The sequence below is a fragment of the Bos indicus x Bos taurus genome, unplaced genomic scaffold (genome assembly GCF_003369695.1).
Source record: "Bos indicus x Bos taurus breed Angus x Brahman F1 hybrid unplaced genomic scaffold, Bos_hybrid_MaternalHap_v2.0 SuperScaffold_100126, whole genome shotgun sequence".
NCBI classification, from domain to species: Eukaryota; Metazoa; Chordata; class Mammalia; order Artiodactyla; family Bovidae; genus Bos; species Bos indicus x Bos taurus.
In genome coordinates, this window is record NW_020867066.1 from 1,436,659 (window position 1) to 1,453,201 (window position 16,543).

At 42.6% G+C, this 16,543-nt stretch overlaps 1 protein-coding gene across 1 annotated transcript in view; it reads right to left on the bottom strand.

Moving 5' to 3' along the window:
• The window catches only part of LOC113888423 (multidrug resistance-associated protein 4-like), a 167,142-nt gene that overhangs the window by 40,315 nt on the left and 110,284 nt on the right, over nucleotides 1–16,543 (bottom strand). Inside the window, exons 27-28 of the mRNA XM_027535549.1 lie at nucleotides 6,644–6,794; nucleotides 122–241 (exon numbers count right to left, since the gene is read on the bottom strand). Coding sequence (XP_027391350.1) covers nucleotides 122–241; nucleotides 6,644–6,794 — 271 coding nt within the window. The remainder of the gene's footprint in view (nucleotides 1–121; nucleotides 242–6,643; nucleotides 6,795–16,543) is intronic.

The following is a 16,543-nucleotide window of genomic DNA, read 5'->3' on the forward strand; positions in this document are numbered from 1 at the left end:
GCATAGGGGGACATGCAGGTGACACAGAGAGAGGTGCTGGCCTACTAGGCCACTTGAGATGGAGATCAGGCCTCAGAAGGCAGCACATCCCATCTGAAATTATTTCCAGAAACTTACAGACCTGAGTGCAAATCCTGATATGCATCAAACAGCTCCTGAAAGCTCTTTTCAGCTTTGTATGCCCTGATGGTCCGGAGTCCCCGCAGAGAAGATGCTAAGTGAGAAAATACCGGGCTCCGTGCTGGGGAAGCAGAGACAGACACACAACAGAGAAAGTCAGGGAAGCTGGATGTGAGGAAACCCACTGACTCCTAGGGTATGTCGTGACTGCTGCTGCTGCTGCTGCTGCTAAGTCACTTCAGTCATGTCCGACTCTCTGAGACCCCATAGACGGCAGCCCACCAGGCTCCACCATCCCTGGGATTCTCCAGGCAAGAACACTGGAGTGGGTTACCATTTCCTTTTCCAATGTATGAAAGTGAAAAGTGAAAGCTAAGTCGCTCAGTCTTGTCCGACCCTCAGTGACACCATGGACTGCAGCCTTCCAGGCTCCTCCATCCATGGGATTTTCCAGGCAAGAGTACTGGAATGGGGTGCCATTGCCTTCTCCATATGCGGTGACACCTCCCACCAATAGGAATCCTCCATGTGACCCTCACTCCTGTTCACATCAGGTTTCACTTTAATGACCTGGGAATGAAAGATTCTCTTTGAACCTATGTTTGACCAAATTCATTCACAGCTAGATTTAGATAAATTCTTTACTGGTTCTTTCATCAAGGTCCTCTCAAACATGCTTCCCTCCAAATTCTCCTGGCATCTCTCCAGGTGGAAATTGTTCACAAATTTTTAAAAATTTATTGAAGTATAGTTGATTTACAATAATGTGTTAGTTTCAGGTATATAGTATATTCATTCAGTTATATTTTTCTGATTATATTCCATTACAGGTTATTACGAGATGCTGAATAAAATTTCCTGTGCTTTACAGTAAATTCTTGTTGCATACCTATTTCAAATAGTAGTGTGTCTATTAATCCCATATTTCTACTTTGTTCCTCCCTCCCTCCCAATCCCCTTTGGTAAGTTTGTTTTCTATGTCTCTGAGTCTATTTCTATTTTGTGTACAGATTTATTTGTATTATTTTTAGATTCCACGTATAAGTGATACCATATTTGTCTTTCTCTGACTTTTTTTTTAATATTATCCTCTAAATCCATCCATGTTGCTTCAAATGGCTATATTTTTTTTTCTTTTTCATTGTTAACTAATTTTTGAATCAGTAACATTCTAAAATTTAATTCCTCATTAGAGTCCTCACCACCCTGAATTTTGATGAGTCAGTACATCCCCCACCCTGGACCAGAGCCAGACACAGGACAGGATGAGACGAGTAAGGGAGCAGACAGTCTGCCACCTCCCCCGTCCTGGGCCTCCCCCTGCACCTGTGCCAGGAGCCTCTGTGCGGATCACAGAGCACCTGGTGCTGCATCGCCCTAGTGCTCACAGGACCCGGCAGATGAGAAACCTTTGAATGGTCTTGACTTCTGCTCCGGGAGCCTGATGGATGCTTTCATAACTGCCCTGATGGATCTCTGAACCGCAACATGATCTCACACTTTCCCTTTGTCCTTTGTTCACACAAAGAGCTGAAAGTGACTCATTGGTGCCTTTGTTCATGCAGTTGAGTACCTGTGTTCTCATTCCCGCATCCACACTGCTCTCTCTCTCTCTCTTCACTCTATTGACTAACTTTTTAGCTTCCTATAATGTTTTGCTTATAAGAGCAACATAAACTCAGATGGAGCTCATGCTCCAAATAATAAAGGCAAGGGACTGTGTTCAGGCCTTTTCTTCAGCCCAGCAGGTGTCCCAACCCACCCCCAGAACTCAGACAGGAACCAGGGTGTTCACAGGGATGATGCAGGAGTATTACTGGGCCCATCACCCTGTCAGGAAAATGCCAAGAGTCCAGCTCCAGAGAGCACAGAAAACTCACCAGAACCAGGCTCTCATTTCCTAAGTAAATGAGGTTACATCAATACTATCCATCACAGACAGGGCTTCTGAGCAGGAAGCAGACATGGTTGTTCCCCCAGGGAGAGTCCTGGAATGAACTCTCCAGAGTGGCCTCCCTCACCTGCTTCCCTGTCAGGAGATCAAAGTGCAGCTGATTCTCTCTAGCAGGGATGGAGGGCAGGGAGGACTTTAGAAACCAGGTTTCATCTCAGCCTTGAACACCAGGGAACCAAACACCCCATCACCGACCTCACCTCATGCCCAAGAGTTACAGGCTGGGGGAATCTGGGCCTGTAAAAATCTATCCTGCTTCTCTCAAACTCCATTTAGGGCTGAGCAGGATGCCAGGATGAGTGAACTGGAGGGTCTGCAAAGAAAATTAGCTAGTATAGGGGGAGAGGGGATGTTAAGGCTCCAGTGGTGTGTTGCCCAAAGTAACACTTTTCCCACAAGCACTGAGCTCGCTGTCCTGAAGCAGACTATGTCCCAGTAATGGTGTCAGCTCACAGTCACAGACACGTGTAACCCTACACTTCACATGACTAATGTCTGTGCTTCCCACAACCCTGAGGACACTTGGGAACACACACCCCCAAGACGGCAGATCTTCCCGGGCAGGATGACCCCAGGCTGACAGCCCTGCTGCAGATGATCACTCAAGCTATATGAGACCTGCTAGTTGTGAGTAAGTTCTTGATTGCCTCATGTTCAAGGTTCCAGTGTCTTTGGTCATGACCAGCAAGTACTTTACAAGCATCAGTTCAAGAAATCCTCATTAGAACTCCAGAGACTAAGGGATTAAGAGCACTCACTGCCAAGATTAACTATTTGAACCCACCAAAGTGACAGACCTGGGTGTGAGACATGACTTTCTTAATCCCAAGGTTGTGCTTTTAATCACAACAGCAGTGTCTCAGTTCAGTTCAGTTCAGTCTCTCAGTCATGTCCGACTCTTTGAGATCCCATGAACCGCAGCATGCCAGGCCTCCCTGTCCATCACCAACTACTGGAGTTCACTCAAACTCATGCCCATTGAGTCGGTGATGCCATCCAGCCATCTCATCCTCTGTTGTCCCCTTCTCCTCCTGCCTCCAATCCCTCCCAGCATCAGAGTCTTTTCCAATGAGTCAACTCTTTGCATGAAGTGGCCGAAGTACTAGAGTTTCAGCTTTAGCATCATTCCTTCCAAAGAACACCCAGGACTGATCTCCTTTAGAATGGACTGGTTGGATCTCCTTGCAGTCCAAGGGACTCTCAAGAGTCTTCTCCAATACCACAGTTGAAAAGCATCAATTCTTCGGCACTCAGCTTTCTTCACAGTCCAACTCTAACATCCATACATGACTATTGAAAAAACCATAGCCTTGACTAGACAGACCTTTGTTGGCAAAGTAATGTCTTTGCTTTTGAATATGCTAGCAGTGTCTCAGAGGGAGAATAATCAGGGTTAAGGATGCCTGCGTGTGACAATGTGCATTTTTCTCCAGGCTTTGTTATATATGTTCAGAAAACCCTCAGGTACCATCCAACAGCCTTCACCACTACTGCACATCTTATTAAGCATCTGAGGTTGAACAGAGTTCCTGGGAATCTAGTATGAGAACTCCTTAAAACAGCAGACTTGATGATCCATGGTCCTAACACACCTGACACACATCTTAACCCTCCCCTAACAATGCTTGTAGCAGACTTTGCTAGTTGATCCTGGCACCTTTCAGACAGAGTTTGGATATGGCTTCATTATTCAGGCACTGCCAAAGGCAAAAAGCTGGTTAGAGAAAGACAACCAAATACCACCCTGGTTTTATGTACTTTCCATTGCTATGCTCACTTTTGTAAAAATGTTCCCCTCAAAACCCTATTATAATTAGCTGCCAAATGTCATTAAGATGAAAATATCAACCTAAGCTTCCAGAGGCAGTTAGGCAGTAGGATCTGAAACTAAACCTCAGGACATCAGCAGTCTTTCACAGCACAAGCAGGATTATGCCTTCTGGTCATAGCAGTCAGGTGTCCTTTTTGCTGGTGGCTCCAGTAGTGACCTGAAGATATATTCTCACTCACTCAGTTGCTCAGATGTGTCTGACTCTTTCTGACTCCATGAACTGTAGCCCACCAGGCTCTTCTGTCCATGGGATTATATGGGCAAGAATACTGGACTGGGTTGCTATTTTCTCTTCCAGGAAATCTTCCCAACCTAGGGACTGAACTCATTTCTTCTGCATGTCCTGCATTGGCAGGCAGATTCTTTTATCACTGAGCCACCTGGGAAGCCCTAAAACATACTTTCAGTTACTACTTAGAGAAAACAATGGTGTCATCATTTCAGGCACAGACCCACCACCTAGAGACAGCATAAACAGGTCTAATCAGCTGGCCACCACATTTGGTTACCTGGGGTGTGTAGGAGGCAGAATCTCGATTGAATTTAGTGTCCAACTGATTACAGAGTACTAGGATGCAGGAAAATCCACATATCCCACAGAGATGATGCCAAAGTTCTCAGACTCTCCATCTCAAATACTGAGAAAACCCTGCACTTCTTTTTAAAAGAGCCTCAGGAGCAGCCCTTCTCTCCACTTCTGTATGGATGCCTTCCCCAGGCAAAAATTTCTGTCAAGTGTTCCTTCTGGAACAACCCCTCATTGAACATACCAGAGAGCTGCTTTTCAGCAAGACTCTTGAATGACCCCATTTCATGGGCAGCCTCAAACCATAAAATATTTGAAGTCTTGTCTTCACAGAAGACTGGATGGAGCTCATCATTCCTCTTCTGCCTCCCCAGGTCCTTCCATCAGTCAAGTCACATCAGCAGAATGCCACACACACCTGGACTCTACTTCTCCCCATCCATTCAAATACCTCACAAAACTGGACCTTACAAAAGTTAGCTAGTTCTCTTGATGACTGAAATTTTTCTTTACATCTTTTATGAAATGGATGATCACTATCCTTTTTGCAACTAATTAGAAAATATATCTTTAAAAGGTGAAATTGTTAGTCACTCAGTCATGTCCAACTCTTTGTGGCCGCATGAACTGTAGTCCACCAGGATCCTCTCTCTATGGAATGCCCCATGCAAGAATACTGGAGTGAGTTGCCATTTCCTTCTCCAGGGTAACTTCCCAACCCAGGGTTTGAACCAGGGTCTCCTGCATTTCAGGAAGATTCTGAAGTCAACAGGGAAGCATCTTATGTGTTTATTATAAAAACAGAACATGCAACTGCCACGGTGAAAAAAAAAAAAAAAACTCCTTTGACTGGATAACAGATTTTTTTCCACTTGGTAGATACAAAGAACCATGAGACTCAATATTCTCAGATCTAGGCTTGGTTTCTAGAAGGTTAAGTTGGTATTAATTTGTAATAATTATTTATGGTTGAAGTCTCTGATATGAACATATCCCCACCTTACTTTTTGGCTATAGTTTTTATAACTGTTAAAAATATATACTTCTACTTTTCTTATTAGTTTTAATATTGGTGAAATATGTGCATGAATAATAAGATAAATTAAATCATTTCATCATCTGTGATTGCCTGCACAATAGAATGATTAGTCATAAAATGTGATCCCCATTATTTTTTTTTTTTGGATGCACCTTGCAGGTTCTTAGTTCCCTGACCAGGGATTGAAGCAGCAGAAGCACAGAGTCTTAACCATAGGACCACAGGCAAGTCCCTGTTCCCATTATTCTAAAACTAGGAAGCTGAATGGAGTAATAAACTAAATGAATACTGAACAGATCCCCCTCTTGTATCCTCCTAAGGGATTCTTTTCAGCATTGTTTATATGAAAAGCTTTAAGAAGTGGGGGACCACAAACAGTGTGGTGTCACCCCAAATACTAGTAATGATAAAGAGCAAACCTGAAAATAACCGGGCTTATCTTTCAATAGGGCTTCCCTGGTAGATCAGACAGTAAAGAATCCACCTGCAATGCAGGAGACCTGGATTCAGTCCCTGGGTCTGGGAAGATCCTCTGGAGAAGGGAATGGCTACCCACTCCACTATTTTTGCCTGGAGAATTCCATGAACAGAGGAGCCTGGTGGGCTACAGTCCATGGAGTTGCAAAAAGTCAGACACAACTGAGTGACTAACATATGTCTTTCTAATACATTTAACAACTTCAACATACTTGAACATGTGAAAAAAGTATTTTTCAAATATATCACTTCTGACATATATTTCATGAGGTCTCCTTTACTTTTCTAATCTTTTCCTTTCCTTGTCATTTCTGGTAACTTCAGGAGGAGAAAAATTGTCTATTTTCCTCCTATATTAGTTCCAACATGATAAAATATTTTTAAGAAAAGTATTTACAGAGTGGATACTCTGTGTTAGGAAATATGTCATGAACAAGACAGAAATGGTCCCTGTCCTCATGGTGCTCACATTCATTCTCCTTGTGCTAAAATGCAAAGATGCAGCTGACCTGCCACCAGTTTATTTGCCTTAAGAACCACGCCGACTCACAGTGGCTATAACATTCAATTATCTAATGTTGACTTGTGAGAAATTCCAGAAGACAGAGTCTGCAGAATTTCAGGGGTCTGGTTAATTATTGCATAAATGGAGGCCAGCCTGCATTGCCATCCCAACCTGAGAGCCCCGGTACTCACTTGTACATTCCAGGCGTTTCACATCGCACGATGTCCTTAAGAAATACCACCGGAGGACAAAGAAAATAATGCCAAGTGGAATCACAGGTATAGCAATCCAAGGAATCGCAGCCACCATCACGACCACCATACCAACCACAAGAAGAAAAGTCTGAAATAGCAAAAATAGATGCAGAGGCCTCCTTATGAAGGGTACTTTTCAAAGATAAACTGTAATGATTTGTTCTATTAGGATTAAACTCCTTCCCTCAAAAAGGATTTGTTGGGACAGCAGGGAATCTTTCTCTTCCAAATAAATACAATTATAGGTGGTCCTCATGATATTTAGTGCATATGCCGAACAGGATGATAAGAATTTTCTAGGTATCCGCACTTGTGATACACTCAGTAGCCCTTTGAGGCAGGCATTACCACTTTTAACAGATGATAATATTTAAGGCTCAGAGAGTAGGCGCTGAATCCCAAACTATCAGGAGTCAGAAGGTGTTACTAGAGAGATGAGTGAGCAGGCATCACAGGTGAGGAATCCAGATGCCTCAGCTATACATGGAGGAATAAAGAAGTGGTTAAATACAAAGTTGTGTCCAGAATGTGTCCAGAAAAGTAGGACAAAATTTAAATGTTGATCTTTGGAAGTAGGAATTTCTCTTTCAAGATTTTCTATCCATACTTAATACTTACTGAGTGTTGACTGTATACAGAGCTATACCTTCAAACCTTCACATGTATTAACTCATTAATCCTCACAATAGCTCTATCTAGTAACAGTATTGTCTCATTTTACAGATGGAGAGAGTGAAGCACAAGAAGAGGAAAAACAACTTGATGAACATTGCAAAGCCTAAGTCATGAAACTGGGAAGTCCATGTCATGAGTCTTTATGACATATATAAGCTTGCCCCCAATATACAGCCATCTTTCTATCGTTATAGTAAGTGTTTAAAATGCCTGTTCCAAAGGTTAATGATTGTAACAATGACAGATTCCATTTACCAAGTGTTTACTGTACGTAAGACAATGGGCTAAGAGTTCCATGAGCATTTTCTTAATCATCACATTATCCCATGAGATTATTCTATCTTGGTCCAAAAAAAAAAAAAAAAGAGAGAGCAGGTAGAAGAGAAAACAAAATCATTGGTTTTTGCTGCTTTAAGCATCCATCTTTAGAAGGAAAAGTATAATACCCTTATTTTTTAAGAATGCAATCAACATTTAAGAATGCAATCAACACTGCCTGCCTATTATGACAGTGGGGTGGGGTGGTGGGGATGTGCAGGTTCAGTCTGGGCCAAGGCCTACAAAGCTTATGATCTCAGGTGGATATGAATTCATGGTGATCTGCACAAGGCAGAGAGTGCTGGGGAAACACAGAGAAGAATTCAGGAACACTTTTAGACAATTCTAAGAAGAGAATTATGGCCAAATTTTACAGCCTGGTTGAAAAAATAGAAAGAGTGGTACGAAAACTTGCAGGCAGCAACTACCATTGATGGAAATTTTGACCAAAAAGGAGCTGAGATGAGAAGTTAAGATGCCTGTCTGAGTTAACACTGGTTGTTATGGGTCCTCTCAGCACCAGGACCTGCATCCATGCTCACCACCCCAGGACCTCCCCACCTTGTCACCCAGGGCAGCTGGCCCAGGCGCTTCTCTGAGGGATGGGTTAGGGGTGGTCATGCCTGTATCACAGAGACTTGGGTTATCATTTCACAGCTCTTCCTGATCAGTTTTCTCAGAGGATCTTCACAACCATCTTGTGAATGAGAAAAGTAAGAACTTCATTTTCATTTACAGATATGGCATAAAGATTGGAGGGTAAGTGGTTGTCCTAAGTTTTCCTAGAAGGATGGCAGGTCAAGGAGAAAGGCAGGAGCAGTTTGTACTCAGGGAATCCTAGAGTCTTGGCCACAGGCAGAAGGAGCCTAGAAGGAGGAGGAAAGGTCCAGAACTGTGACTCGGTATCCAGGAGACCTTGGGAACTAAACTATATTATCTGGATGGAGACACATGTGCTTTTCCTGTTTTTCACACATCTGCTGTGGTATCAAAATAAAACCCAGAGTGAAGAGGATGGGATTCTGAAGTAATACTTCCCAGTCATTAGTGGAAAAAATAGCCCTGACTGACCTCTCTCCTATTAGACCTACAGATGAACAACTGCTTTACAGCCACTGTATTATGCATTCCACCTGATAAAACCTTCATGTTCATGGGGAGGAGTTCTGGCAGCTCCTTCTAAGTCTGGTCTTAAGTCACCTGGCTTGCCATCATTGATTGTCATAAGTGAAGTGAAGTCGCTCAGTCATGTCTGACTCTTAGCGACACCATGACTGCGGCCTATCAGGCTCCTCCATCCATGGGATTTTCCAGGCAAGAGTACTGGAGTGGGGTGCCATTGCCTTCTCCAAAGTCATAAAAACCTGCTAAAATGTCAATAAAAAATTCAAATTAGTTTTTTAGTATACTCACTGGCTTAAAGCTCAACATTCAGAAAACTAAGATCATGGCATCCAGTCCCATCACTTCGTGGCAAATAGATGGGGAAACAGTGGAAACAGTGGCTGATTTTATTTTGGGAGGCTCCAAAATCACTGCAGATGGTGATTGCAGCCATGAAATTAAAAGACACTTACTTCTAGGACTTCCCTGGTGGCTCAGACGGTAAAGCATTTGCCTACAGTGCAGGAGACCTGTGTTCAATCCCTGGGTCAGGAAGATCCTCTGGAGAAGGAAATGGCAATACACTCCAGTACTCTTGCCTGGAAAATCCCATGGACAGAGAAGCATAGTAGGCTACAGTCCACGGGGTTGCAAAGAGTCGGACACAACTGAACGACTTCACTTTCACTACTGCTTGGAAGGAAAGTTATGACCAACCTAGACATCATATTAAAAAGCAGAGACAATACTTTGTCAACAAAGGTCTATCTAGTCGAGGCTATGGTTTTTCCAGTAGTCATGTATGGATATGAGAGTTGGACTATAAAGAAAGCTGAGAGCCAAAGAATTGATGCTTTTGAACTGTGGTGTTGGAGAAGACTCTTGACAGTCCCTTGGACTGCAAGGAGATCTAGCCAGTCCATCCTAGAGGAGATCAGTCCTAGGTGTTTATTGGAAGGACTGATGTTGAAGCTGAAACTCCAATACTTTGGCCACCTGATGTGAAAAGCTGACTCATCTGAAAAGACTCTGATGTTGGGAAAGATTGAGGGCAGGAGGAGAAGGGGACAACAGAGGATGAGATGGTTGGATGGCATCACTGACTCAATGGACATGAGTTTGGGTAATCTCCGGGAGTTGGTGATGGACAGGGAGGTCTGTCGTGCTGCAGTTCATGGAGTCTCAAAGAGTAGGACACAACTGAGAGACTGAATTGAACTGAACTGAGAAGACTCACATCATTTGATGGACAACATTCATCAGTTTCAATAATTTGGCTTTCCCCAGGTGAAGGCCTGTTAAGACTAACCCAGCCTGGAAGATAACCTGGGAAGCAGAGGTAAAATCAAAATGAAGGGCTCCACAGAAGCTGAGCCAACGCTTTTTCCTTAGGTATGCATTCGGTTCAGTTCAGTTCAGTCATTGAATCCTGTCTGACTCTTTGAGACCCCATGGACTGCAGCACCCCAGGCCTCCCTGTTCATCACCAACTTCTGGGGTTTATGCAAACTGATGACCATCACGTTGGTGATGCCATCCAACCATCTCATCCCCTGTTGTCCCCTTCTCCCACCTTCAATTTTTCCCAGTATCAGGGTCTTTTCAAATGAGTCAGTTCGTCGTCTCATGTGGCCAAAGTATTGGAGCTTCAGCTTCAACATCAGTCCTTCCAATGAACACTCAGGACTGATCTCCTTTAGGATGGACTGGTTGGATCTCCTTGCAGTCCAAGGGACTCTCAAGAGTCTTCTCCAACACCACAGTTCAAAACATCAATTCTTTGGCACTCAGCTTTCTTTATAGTCCAACTATCACATCCATACACGACTACTGGAAAAACTATCGCTTTGACTAGACAGACCATTATCTGCAAAGTAATGTCTCTGCTTTTTAATATGCTACCTCAGTTCAATTCAGTTCAGTTCAGTCACTCAGTGTGTCCAACTCTCTGCAACCCCATGGATCGCAGCACGCCAGGCTTCCCTGTCCATCACCAACTCGCGGAGCTCACTAAGACGCACGTCCATTGAGTCAGTGATGCCATCCAGTCATCTCACCCTCTGTCGTCCCCTTCTTCTCCTGCTCCCAATCCCTCCCAGCATCAGAGTCTTTTCCAATGAGTCAACTCTTTGCATGAGGTGGCCAAAATACTGGAGTTTCAGCTTCAGCATCATTCCCTCCAAAGAAATCCCAGGGCTGATCTCCTTCAGAATGAACTGGTTGGATCACCTTGCAGTCCAAGGGACTCTCAAGAGTCTTCTCCAACACCACAGTTCAAAAGCATCAATTCTTTGGCACTCAGCTTTCTTCACAGTCCAACTCTCACATACATACATGATCACTGCAAAAACCATAGCCTTGACTAGACAGACCTTTGTTGGCTAAGTGATGTCTCTGTTTTTCAATATGCTATCTAGGTTGGTCATAACTTTTCTTCCAAGGAGTAAGTGTCTTTTAATTTCATGGCTGTAGTCACCACGTGCAGTGATTTTGGAGCCCCCCAAAAATAAAAGTCTGACACTGTTTCCACTATTTCCCCATCTATTTCCCATGAAGTGATGGGACCAGATGCCATGATCTTCATTTTCTGAATGTTGAGGTTTAAGCCAACTTTTTCACTCTCCTCTTTCACTTTCATCAAGAGGCTTTTGAGTTCCTCTTCACTTTGTGCCATAAGGGTGGTGTCATCTGCACATCTGAGGTTATTGATATTTCTCCCGGCAATCTTGATTCCAGCTTATGCTTCTTCCAGCCCAGTGCTTCTCATGATGTACTCTGCATATAAGTTAAATAAGCAGGGTGACAATATACAGTCTTGATGTAATCCTTTCCTATTTGGAACCAGTCTGTTGTTCCATGTCCAATTCTAGCTGTTGCTTCCTGACCTGCATACAAATTTCTCAGGAGGCAGGTCAGGTGGTCTGGTATTCCCATCTCTTGAAGAATTTTCTGCGGTTTATTGTGATCCACACAGTCAAAGGCTTTGGCATAGTCAATGAAGGAGAAATAGATGTTTTTTCTGGAACTCTCTTGCTTTTTTGATGATCCAGCGGATGTTGGCGATTTGATCTCTGGCTCCTCTGCCTTTTCGAAAACCAGCTTGAACATCTGGAAGTTCACAGTTCACGTATTGCTGAAGCCTACCTTGGAGAATTTTGAGCATTACTTTACTAGCGTGTGAGATGAGTGCAATTGTGCAGTAGTTTGAGCATTCTTTGGCATTGCCTTTCTTTGGGATTGGAATGAAAACTGAGCTTTTCCAGTCCTGTGGCCACTCCTGAGTTTTCCAAATTTGTTGGCATATTGAGTGCATCACTTTCACAGCATCATATTTCAGGATTTGAAAGAGCTCAACTGGAATTCCATCACCTCCACTAGCTGTTCATAGTGATGCTTTCTAAAGCCCACTTGATTTTACATTCCAGGATGTCTGGCTCTAGGTGAGTGATTAAGTTGGGCATAACTTTTCTTCCAAGGAGGAAGTGTCTTTGAATTTCATGGCTGCAGTCACCATCTGCAGTGATTTTGGAGCCCAAAAAGTAAAGTCTGACAGTTTCCACTGTTTCCCCATCTATTTGCCATGAAGGGATGGGACCAGTTGCCATGATTTTAGCTTTCTGAATGTTGAGTTTTAAGCCAAATATTTCACTCTCCTCTTTCACTTTCATCAAGAGGCTCTTTAGTCCCTCTTCACTTTCTGCCATAATGATGGTATCATCTGAATATATGAGGTTACTGATATTTCTATGGGCAATCTTGATTCCAACTTGTGCTTCATCCAGTCCAGCATTTCTCATGATGTACTCTACATATACGTTAAATAAGCAGGGAGACAATATACAGCCTTGACATACTTCTTTCTCCATTTGGAACCAGTCTGTTGTTCCATGTCCAGTTCTAACTGTTGCTTCTTGACTTGCATACCAATTTCTCAGGAGGCAGGTCAGGTGGTATGGTAATCCCATCTCTTTAAGAAGAAGACCCATTATTAACACTCTGAGAGCTCCAAAGTTAGGTAACATGCCTCAGATTTCATACCACTAAATTCTGAAATAATTTCAAGCGGTTGTCTCTGACATCTATTTGTAGGTAATACTATAACCACCCTCATTGTGGATTGAATAACATATATATATATATATATATATATATATAATCATGGCATCTGATCCCATCACTTCATGGGAAATAGATGGAAAACAATGGAAACAGTGTCAGACTTTCTTTTTGGGGGCTCCAAAATCAATGCAGATGGTGATTGCAGCCATGAAATTAAAAGACGCTTACTCCTTGGAAGGAAAGTTATGACCAACCTAGATAGCATATTGAAAAGCAGAGATGTTACTTTGCCAACAAAGGTCTGTCTAGTCAAGGCTATGATTTTTCCAGTGGTCATGTACGGATGTTAGAGTTGGACTGTGAAGAGAGCTGAGCGGCAAAAAATTTATGCTTTTGAACTGTGGTGTTGGAGAAGACTCTTGAGAGTCCTTTGGACTGCAAGGGGATCCAACCAGTCTATTCTAAAGGAGATCAGTCCTGAGATTTCTTTGGAAGGACTGATGCTAAAGCTGAAACTCCAGTACTTTGGCCACCTCATGCGAAGAGTTGACTCATTGGAAAAGACTCTGATACTGGGAGGGATTGGGGGCAGGAGGAGAAGGGGATGACAGAGGATGAGAGGACTGGATGGCATCACTGACTCGATGGACATGAGTTTAAGTGAACTCCGGGAGTTGGTGATGGACAGGGAGGCCTGGCATGCTGTGATTCATGGGGTTGCAAAGAGTCGTACATGACTGAGAGACTGAACTGAACTGAACTGAAACGGTGTATGTGTTTACAGATGAATATACATTTCTGAATCTTTTATTGCCAGCTATCTCAAACCCTTTATAGAAGTTGGCAGAAGATGAAAATAGTATCTCAACAAAAAGTCATTTGAAGAAGGAAACAAAAGATTCTGGTGTACAATACATATGCCTTCCCTGAAACCAACCTCATTTCTTTCTTCTACATTCCCAGGAATTCCAAGAAACCCAGTTAAAGCTACACATATAATTCACCGCCCCCCCCATCTACTTGGATTTCAGGCCCATATGATGGCCCATATCACCATGGCCAGTGTTTTTACACCTCTGTCACACTGGCACAGAGACAATAATGAGTATATAGAAAGAAACATATTGTCCCAGAAGCAAGTGACTCAAGTACTGATGTCCCCCAAATAAAGAGAATCATTATTTTTATATATTTCCCATTTGGAGCACACTGTTTGGAAAATTATATTCAAAGTCTGTGAATCTACATGAACTAATAAAAAAAATTCTTAGATGAAATCTTTCACTTTAGAGAAAATGGTGATTTTTTTATAATTCAGAAAAATTCTTTAGTTTGCAGAGAATGACAGCCTACACCTAGAGAGGATATTCCACTAGCCCAATATTGTGCTGAGACAGGGTTTATAACAAATCTTCCTGCATATTAACAGGGAGGGTAAGACTCTACACCCATTCTCAATCTTAGTAAGAACTGGGATATACCAAACATGAACAGATGGTAATGGGAATTAAATGAGGTCCCACACATAAAGTGTTAACCAGTTCATGCATAACAAATAGAAACTCTAACTCCACCATTACTACCATCAGGTGCTCTGGGTGCCAGCAGCCAGGGGAGGAGGGATGAGGTGTTCATAGACTGATGAGCCCAAAGAATCTTAAGAATCTCATGAAGTTGGGCCCTAACAGGCCTCTCATTCTAACCACTAGAACAGTTTAGTATTATCCAAGAACGTATCAGAGCAGGTGCAATTTTTCTTAGATGTGGTGATGAGGTCACATGTACCAAAGTGACTGTGGCTTTTCTTTGGTCACAGTGAAATTCACATCTGAGGTTTATTTTGTTTGAAGATGCACTTTTAAAATAATATGACCAATAAACTTCATGCCTACTACAGTTTTTGTCCTCTCTGAATTATCTTCCCAACTCTAAGCTTTCCAAAGACTGACAAATTTTGGGACATGGCAGCAAGTAACATTTTTTGAGATGTTTCTTTTCTTTTTTAATATATATTTTAAAGAGATGTTTTTTTTTTTCTTATTCTGTATCATTTTTCTCTTTCAGGTTATCCTTTTTCTGAGTGAAGACTTGCTTTTTTGAAACTCCTAAGCACTTATGGGAGACTAAGGGGAAAGTGCTGGACCTCTGAATCAACAAAACCAAACAAGATTATTCAATATAGACCAAAGAGAAGATCAATTTGACATTTACTATTTTATGTACCGTGAAGTGGTACACTGATACCAGTGGAAGTACAAAATCTGTATTTTGTAAACTCATGAATCTCAAGAAGTTGAACTGTGTCCACTCCAGGTCAGCATTCTTGGTGGAAGCAAGTAGCCTGGTTAGGTTGTCAGGATGACTAAGGCAGAGGATAGGTCCCAACCACCTATGGAAGGAAGTCCCATGAGCATATTTCATCCTCCAAAAGGATGCTGTGTTGTGAGCAGCTGTTTATGACAAGCCACACTGGTTTCTAAATGATTTGTAAGTGAATTATACAAAAAAGAAAAGAAAAGAATGCTTGTGAAAATGTTAATGGTTTTCTTTAAAAGCCTGTCCAACCAAAAAACTTGAAAAATAAGACTTTGCTTTATTGCTAGAGGCTATGGGATTTCTTTGGAAGGAATGATGCTAAAGCTGAAACTCCAGTACTTTGGCCACGTCATGCAAAGAATTGACTCATTGGAAAAGACTCTGATGCTGGGAGGGATTGGGGGCAGGAGGAGAAGGGGACGACAGAGGATGAGATGGTTGGATGGCATGACTGACTCCATGGATGTGAGTCTGAGTGAACTCCGGGAGTTGGTGATGGACAGGGAGGCCTGGCATGCTCTGATTCATGGGATCGCAAAGAGTCGGACATGACTGAGTGACTGAACTGAACTGATGACAAGTTTTCTCATAACACAGAGATCCACAATTCTCTAGATCTGGCCAACAAGCAAAGAAGTAATGGTTATGCCATGCTTCCAAATACCAATAATGGATGACACTTCATAAGACTTGTCATGAGTCCAAATCTCAAGTATTTCACAGGCTTTATATAATCTCATTCTCACATCAATATGAGGAGGGATTATCCTCTCCATTTGCAAAGCAGGAAACTGATACTCAGAGAGGCTTATTGATTTGCTCAAATTCAAACAATTCAGTCATTATGACCCCAAGTCTTTTCTTTTAACTTCTGCCTGATACTGTATCACATACAGAGACTGTATCACACATAGATACTGTATCATACATCATATATTTCCCCTTCTGTCTGCATTTTCTAACCCTGTTGGGTTTCTTGTGGTTCTATCTGGTCTTTCCCATGAGGGAGCCAGTTCTAGATTCCCAGCTATTTAGGGAATAACAGCCTGTTCAGTTCAGAGAGCAAAATGATCATTAAAAGATCTTAAAAGTGCTCACTGGGCTTCCCTGGTGGCTCAGTAGTAAAGAATCTGCCTGCCAATGCAGGAGATGTGGGTTTGATCACTGGATCAGGAAGATCCTCTGGAGAAGGAAATGGCAACCCACTCCAGTATTCTTGCCTGTGAAATCCCATGGACAGAGGAGCCTGGAGCACTGCAGTCCATGGGGTCACAAAGAGTTGAATGCAACTAAGCGACTAAATGGCAACAGCAAGGGTTCATTCTGTTCATAGTTTTTCAGGCACTCTGTCTACCAGATCTAATT